General features: G+C 42.0%; 1 protein-coding gene across 1 annotated transcript; it reads right to left on the reverse strand.

Annotated features, from left to right (window-relative positions):
• Nucleotides 1-114: 114 nt before the first annotated feature.
• On the reverse strand, nt 115-8,524 carry utp25 (UTP25 small subunit processor component). Its single transcript, XM_080042962.1, has 12 exons — nt 8,396-8,524; nt 7,666-7,699; nt 7,213-7,408; nt 6,447-6,743; nt 6,237-6,325; nt 5,722-6,132; nt 4,844-5,066; nt 4,536-4,738; nt 4,163-4,345; nt 3,822-3,931; nt 3,269-3,514; nt 115-1,110 (listed from the first exon to the last, which is right to left on the reverse strand). The coding sequence occupies exons 1-12, from the start codon at nt 8,494-8,496 to the stop codon at nt 855-857; spliced, it is 2,349 nt and encodes a 782-aa protein (XP_079899088.1). The 5' UTR covers nt 8,497-8,524; the 3' UTR covers nt 115-854.

Raw genomic sequence — 8,524 nt, forward strand, 5'->3', positions numbered from 1 at the left:
CCTATTTGGTTTTGTAACTTGTATTTATGTAGGGAAAACAGTTAAGCAGTGGTGGCATCAACTTCTTTGTAGGTTGTCCTCCATTCTTTTGTTTAAGCAGATCAGAGCTGCAGTACACCTGAGTAAACTGGGCTCATAAATCAGATCTGTGAGATCCTCTCACCCTATTGACCTGGTTAACCAACTTATGTTGATCTTTGTTTGTGCTCAGTATGTTTCACATCACACACATATACTGTTGTTTTGTTTTGTATTTTATGAATTCAATAAAAAAACATTTGTTTTCCCAGAGCATTAGCATTAGTAGGATAATTTTTAATCCTTCCATCTTAAAATTCCTGAAATACTTATCCAGAAAACACAGGCAACACGCCATGGATTCAAGTATATATTGGGTATGCCACTTTTCTAACAACCATAAACAGTGATTGATTCTTTTTCATGCAGTTGAGGAACATTTTAGTATTTAACAAATATAGGGAAATAAACAAAATATAAAAATGTTCATATTGTCTGCTGAATCTGAAAACAGTCATCGAACCAGAGAGTTATGGTGTACGTTGACAACATCTCATCACATACAGTTTCATGTACACAACAGAACATCGATCCTGTGTCTTCATGGCTCTGGTTGCCTGCCATCAAATGTTTTTTACCAGGGGAATGTCCAAATATACTGAGAAGCATTATCTTCAAAAATTTTCAAGCGGCACAATTTTCTGATGTTAAACCAGGTACTCCTGCAATGTGTCTTGTCAAATGGATATCCACTATCAAAGATTAAAAAATCCATTATACAGTAGTAATGTACAGTAGATATCCGCCATGGTCCTTCTTTAATATGTCCAGCTCCCTCAGGAGGCTTTATCTTCCCCCCCTGTGATGAAGAGGTGAACAGTCTTGTTGGAGTGCAGCATCTGCCCGGCTCGCTGGGCTCCGCTGATGGCAGCTAACTTGTGGGCATCGTAGCGCGAGTAGAGGGCGGTGCAGGTCCAGCTGGCCTCCTCCCCCTGACTGCCCGCTGCCAGCATGTTACACACCTCGCTGTAGAAGTGAGGGAAGGAGGGCAACCCGTAAAATATCAGGTTCTGGATCCCTTTGATGGTGTACCTAAAAAAAAGAAGAAGTCATATTTCAGTTAAAGTTGAATGCAAGACATTTTAAGATTATTTAAATACCACAGAAAATGCAATGTAATGCCTCTTACACAGGCCAGAGTATTGACAACCAGTAAAGACGATATGGCCAAGAAACATTTATTATTCGATCTATCTTATCTTTATCGTTTTAGTGCCTGCTGCAGTATATCAGTAATTTTCTGTTTATTAACTGCTGGCCTAACTCCAAAAAAAAAGGATTACATAGCCTCCGGTCCACACAATCTACTATTAAAAAACTATTTACCGAGTCTGTTATCGGACAGATAACAGACTCGGTAAATTAGATTTTTTTTAGGAAACTGAATTTAAAAACGTGTAAGACTTTTGAATACCTATAGATACACAGACAGAATCAAAAGGGATGTAGCAACAGCAAGTGTCATGATTGTTCTATTATCATACCAGTGCCTACTAGGGATGTCCATGGTTAACTGGTTAACCGTTAAGAAGATCTTTAACCGGTTAATACTAAAGGTTAAACGGTTAAAAAAAAAAAATCCTCTTAATTTCTCTGAAATCCGGACTCTTATTTTGATATTGCTGAACCGGATGTAAGAATGCCAACTGTCGGTAAAGAATGAATGATGGTGGGCTACCCATCCCCTAAGCCTGTGTGTGTGTAAATGTCCCTTTTCAGTCACTTATTGCACTTTTTTTTTTCACATTCGCATACTAGACCTCTTCTCACAACAGACAAAGGTGCCGTGTCAAAATGTAGGCATTTAAGTTGGCTACTGGTCCTTGAATTGTTTTTAAATTAATATGCTGGTCCTTGGAACAAAAAAAGGTCGGGAGGCCTACTATAATGCTTCATGTATTTCAAAATAAATAGGCTACATTAAATCTTAACGGTTAACCGGTTAATAACCGTTAATTCTGGTGGTTAACCGGTTAAAGAAAAAATTCTAAATGGCCATCCCTAGTGCCTACCATTAAAAACTAAATAAAAACTTAAGTTATTTATGTAAAGCAGGTGTAGGTGCATGTAGTGTCATGTCTACTACTGCGTTGCTTTCCTGCTCTCTCCTCTGCTCCGTTTTGTGAAGTGTGGACGAGGATGCTAACATTAGCTCTGTTGATAGACTTCTTATGTGGATCTCAATAAATGGACCAGAGGTGTCTGATTTCACATACAAGAAGGCTGTGGAAATTGCTTGAAAGTAGGCTACTAGTTCTCAAAACAGCCTGTCCTAAGCCAAATAGTTGAAATTTGAAATGGACATGACAGTTAACCTAGGGGAAACACTGCATACCATTAGCAAAAGCACAATTTTAAACATATTAAAATGTATCTTGATGTGTTTTTCCATTTGTTTAAAAAAAAAAGAATACACGAGACAAATGTATGATTACTGTGACACATGACATAAACTAGGAAATAGGGGCTGGAATTCTCTTGCTTCATCACAAACCCACTATTGATGTCAGAGGTCTCACTGTTGAACTCTGTCAAAGGGATCAAATCGGTTTCCTTCATGTTATCACAATTGGTTACATGTTAACTCTTAAAAAAGGTAATAAAGATAACTGCCTATAAACCCTTGTGTGGTGGTGTCCCAGAAAACAACATCACCACAGTGCCCTGGTGAGGTCAAGTTTGAGAAATCAATCCCTACTGCTATCTTCACATGAGAGCGTTCCTAGCTGACTGACCCTGCTGTCTAACTAAGCCCCCCAACAAATACAGAGTGCTACCGGATAAGCCAGGCACCGCCCGCCTACCTACTTCCGCTCAATATTCATTTCCCTTCAGTTGTCAGTCGGGGTCCGCGGTATATTCATGGGTTTTCAACTGAAGATTTTTTACCTGTCCAATCAGCGAACAGAGGGTAGTGGCTAAGAACAATGACGTGCGCCAGTTTCAGTGGAAGAAGCCGACACATGACATATCACAACCAAGATGGCAGATCGAGAGTGGCACTGGGCAGATCCAATAGTTTTAAACTTTAACACCCGCCTTCAAGTGAGTTTATGTTTGTCAATTGAGCGATTCCAGACCTTCTGTACAAATGAAATGAAGTACGATGGTCTGGTAGGACCAGGCTAAATGAAGTAAGATGGTCTGGTAGGACCAGGCTACTACCGGATGAGTATTAAGAACCACTGACCTCTTGTAGAAGTGGAAGCGTTCGGTGAAGAGTAGGAACTGTGTATCCCCTTTCTGGAAGAAGTGCCTGGTTCGGGACACCTCGGACTTGCTGGAATACTCGCAGATGCTGGCGAAATTGAGCTCCTCTTTCTTCATGTAGTTGCGCAACCGGACGTAGTCGAAATAAGACGGGACGTAGATCAGAGTGTGGGACATAACCGAGTCCCTGTACTGAGGCAGCACTTTATCTAAAAAGAACTGAAACCTACAAGGCAGGATGGGGAACAACGGGAAAAAAAACAGCTTTAAAGTCTGTTGGGAACAACCAAGCATGTGTCAAAATCTCATGAGCTGCTGTGTATATTATGTATCTCATTTAGACATATTTTTTAAAATGAAACCTACATGCAGAAAGTAGCAATACGCTAATAATATTGCAACACCTCAAAAAGAAAGACAATTATTGTGAAGAGTTAACTGAATTTTTGTCTCAGAGGCTTCCAGATATTCTGCGTGCCACCCCAGGGTGTACCTCACGTACAAAGGGAGGGTCTGGTTTGTGAAGAGCTTACCGAGCATCATGGTCCATGAAGCTTTCAGAGGGGAACATCTGAAACACATGGGGCAGCTGAACCAGCACCTGGCTGATGGAACCCGTTATTGGCATGTTCTTAGTGGCAATCTGGGACAAAAACCACACAGACAATTGACTTTTTAGAAAACTCCACAGTCAGATAGCAATAAAGACATTTGGGTTAAAATAAAACTTCACTTTTGATCTTAAAAAGTGCCAACAACTTTGTGTGGCTAAAGCTCTAAACACTAAGGAATAAATCCATCTATGGAGGTCAATTCTAGCTCTTAGTAACATGTTTAGTGTAAGGTCACCTGTAAAGTGAATAAAGTGCAGTACCTGTCCTCTGTAGTTGGCACAGTGCTTGGTGAGGAGGTTGTTGATCTGCGGGTCCTGGATGGAGCTGAACACCAGCGTCTGCCGGTAGTGTCTGGCCCAGTTGTTCAGGTTCCACATCCTGACCCTGGAGAAGTCCACTCCATGGGCGTCCAATGGCTGCAGGTTAAGGTGCTTCATCACATGCTGTTAAAGGGGTGGACCATGGATTAGATATATTTCAACTCTATCTAAAAAAAAATTGTGATGTATCAAATTCTATTATGGTTGTTAAACAGCAGATGGCGCCACATCCTTCCCAGCAGTAAAAAATAAAACACAGCTGAACAGATGTCAACCTGTCTCCATGTGTCGTGATATTTATGAGTCTTCTTACCAAAACGTGTTCCCAGTTCTGCATGAGGAACACGTCAGCCTGGTCCACCACCAGCAGCTCGATGGAGGAGAGGAAGTCAAAGTCTCTGTCTCTCTCTCCTTCTGTTCCCAGCACTGTGCGCAGGCCCAGGGGGGACGCTACGATGATGTCTGAGGAGTAGAAGGGAGAGTACAGGCGAATGCTGCTCCGCACGATGGAGATGCCTGGTCAGGAGGAGAGAGAGGACGGGGACAAAAGCCTTAGACGGAAACACTTTGGGGGGAGGGTTGATCCAAAAGTGTCTTGACTTGCGTTTGTTGACCTCTTACCTATCCTGAAGTGATCGTCCACGTTGCCAGAGAAGATGGCGCGGTAGTCGTCTGGTCTCTGCTGGTTGGAGGGCTTTTCTTCCTCCTCCTCATCCTCTCCAAACTCCTCCTTGAACCTCTTCTTGTTGTTGACCACTATCCTCCTGCCTTTGGTCTCCAGCAGGCCGATGAGCGTCTGCACCACACGCAGGGCCACGGCGCGGAACGGAACCAGAATCAGCACCTGACACACAATACAGCACAACAGTATTTACAACAGAGCAGGAGAGCAGAAAACATATGTTTTGGTGCATGAACATTTAAAGCGAAGTACAAGCATTTAAAAAAAAAAAGTGATGATAGCATTAATGTACTGGACAACAAAAATAACCCTGAATATGGCTCCCTCTGTGGAAGGTGGAGCATCAACAAATGCAACTGATTTTTCAAACACATTGCAGATAGAGACTTACTCTCAGATCATCAAAGCATTTCATATAACGACATGCAACTGCTGGAGTAGATTGACTATACTTAAATGTTGAATGTGAATGGTTTTACTCACAAACAGGCAGCAGGTATATGGAATGTAGAAAGTCCTTTTTTGCCGAATTACTTTGAATTATTTTGTGACAGATGTATTTAACATTAAATTTTATATGTAACTACATAATTGGCAATGCAAAGTGTGACCCAGCCTGAGAACTGTTGGCCATACTGTCATTAACATATATAATTTGCACTCACATTCATTGTGAAAATAGCGTTTCATTTACTACTATGTGCACTTTGGTGGATGAATGTATAAGACTAATTTAATAAGACAAATATTCTTAATGTTTAGAAAAGTTACATGGAGCTTTGTTAATAAACCTAACATAATGTTTCCTGAACTTTACCTTGGGCCTGGTTAGTCCTTGGTCTCTGGGTTCATCCTTCGGCTCAGCTCCAGCTTTAGACTGACTTTTCTGCTCTCTTAGCTCCGCGTTGTGAGCCAGCACCTGGGAGTTGGCCTTCAGTACGTGGTTGAGCACGTGGAGGCAGTATGTACTGCTGACCTGAGGGCCCAGGTTGAGAGGACAGGTCTCTGGGTAGTACAGGTCCTTGTAGGAGCCCATGAGTGCCAGCAGTTCTAGCTGTGTCGGGCTGATCTCCTCAGCCCCCCCACTGGGGTTGGAGGCCTGGTTCAGATCCTTCCAGCGCGTCTCCAAAAGCTTGTGGAAAACGGGGAGATCTGTGTCTTTCTGCTGGCCAATGGATCCAAACTTCTCCAGGGGGTTGGTACAGAGTAACGTGCCCATTTTTGGCCACTGAATTTGGGGACAGGCAAAGACGGTAAAGCACAGGAAGTTACAGTTTACTCTCATGGGAAAAGCAGGTCAATTTTGTCATGTTGTATAGTAAAGCACAATACCGTGATCTGAGCCTTGACTTTGCTGCCAAACGTTATCTTCTGCACATCCTCTTCGGAAAGTTCTGTGTCCAAATGCTGTAAAAACAGGTCTGCATACACAGAAAAATATTTAACAAGCGTCAATCAAATCCTACTGAACGGGGTGATAGATCTGCCCAAACTATTAGAAATATTGTCATTTGAACTGAGTTTTCTTCACTCTTTTCTTACCTTTTCCATCTTTCTCCTCTGCAGGAGGGCTTTCGGTGTCTTCCTGGCCTTCATCATCTATGAAGTTGGTCTCCAGACAGAACTGGGTCTCGTGCTCCTTGTCTTCAAACTCTTGGCCCGCTGCCTCCTCTTTCTCTGCCACCTCCTCCCCTTCTCCTGCCTCAGTCAGCTCCTCCCCTTCTCCTGCCTCAGTCAGCTCCTCCTCTGCTCCTTCTGCTTCTTCCTCTGCACCTTCTTCATCATCTTCATCTTCATCATCATCATCATCGTCGTCATCGGCTATTCCATCACTGTCCCCTACAAAACAAAAGCATGATAATATTCAGTCGACTCCCTGTGAAAGGCCGGGCTATACAGTGCAATTAACTGATTTCATGTTTATTCGATGGGGACAGATGCTTCCAGATAGACATTTGAACAACAAAACTCCGATGTACAGCATCACAGCATTTATAGCTACTGCTTATTTCCAATGCCCGTCCCTTTTAAACGATCATAAAAATAAAAAAAATCACATAAGAAACATAGCCACATTAAAACACATACAAGGGGGCGCCCTTAGCTAAGTTGGTAGCGCGTACCCCCCATGGGCCTCGGCCAGCAGCGGACCCGGGTTCGATTCCAGCTCGCGGTCGTTCTCTGCATGTCACTCCCCTCTCTGCCCCATTTCAACTCTGTCTCTATACTATCAATAAAGCATAAAAATGCCAAAAAAATACATTTAAAAAAAAAACACATACAAGGCACATACACCTTCTGAACTCACCTTCACCAAGAAGCTCCTCTTCTTCATCTTCTTCTTCTTCATCAGTGCTATCCTCATCACTCTGGTCGTTGCCGGTGGACTTGCCCAGATTCGAAAGCAGTTTCTGAAAGGCTGTCTTCTGCTCTGGTTCCTCCTCCTCCTCCTCTTCCTCCTTCAGCTCATCAGACTCAGCGTCAGACTGGTCTGGGCTCACTGGCTGCAACACAGGTGAGAACAGAGGAACACCTTTCAATTTCTGATCTTATAATAGGTCAAATGACACGGTCACAAAACTGTCTAGGGTATATCAATGACTGAATGGTCGGCCATTTTTTTAAATGTACATACAACCATATGACATAAGAAAAAAAAAAGAACTGTTGTGCAGTAGCCTACAGTTACTACAATCATCAATATTGCATAACTTGAGATGTATGAATTCTATCTTTGGGACTTGTTAAGTGTACTACTTACCAGTTGCAGTATTTCAGTTCTTTCAGGTTCTTCACTAAAAAAGAAGAAGAAAAAACAAGGAATTTAAGCAATTGGCTTAGACAGCAAACAACTTTTGTACGACCAGTTGTGTTTTGAGTAAAAGCAAAGAGATATGCTTTCTGGACACATTTCACTGGCCTGAGAATGAGGCAGTAAGTTCTAGTTTTAAATAACAGTTTAAAGGGAAGCGTATACTTAGCATAGCCATGAAAGTATTGAAGGAGACCTTCTGGAACTAAATCCCCAAAGACCCATCTGACACCGTTTCCTAATCATAATGTTTATTGTCAGGTTTGTTGGATTAATGTGATGTGTTCACAATAGGGATAGTGTCTGTGTTTTGATCAAGTTTCAAGTTAGTAAGAATATACAGAAGGGGAAGTCATAAGCCTCAACCATACGTGACATTGAAGTAAAAAAAAAAGCATAAACTAAATCTATTTTATGCAGCAGATATTCTGTTAGCCTTTCTGCTACAAGCACTTTTGGAAATGGATAGGCTAACAACAACGAGCATACATACAGGGGGAAATATCCGGTAGGCAAACATTTTAGTCAATTAGCTCCTTCGACAATAATGTTTTTTTAACTAAACACATACTAACTAACTAACAAGAGCCACCCACTCGAGCAGTTCACTTAGCTAGTCGGCTAACACAAAAGTAGCTTCGTTATTCTTTTAAGACAGGCATTGTCCTGTTCTGCTTACACATCATGGAATGGATGCTCCTCTCCAAATTCTTTCAAGTGCTTCTTCTGTTTTTTCGATAAAGTTGTGAAAAGTTGGTTATTCTGCCTTCTCTTTCCCATGTTGACAGTGTGCTGCACGTGTGTTTCA

This window comes from Ammodytes marinus (genome assembly GCF_949987685.1).
Source record: "Ammodytes marinus genome assembly, chromosome: 15".
Lineage (NCBI taxonomy): Eukaryota > Metazoa > Chordata > Actinopteri > Uranoscopiformes > Ammodytidae > Ammodytes > Ammodytes marinus.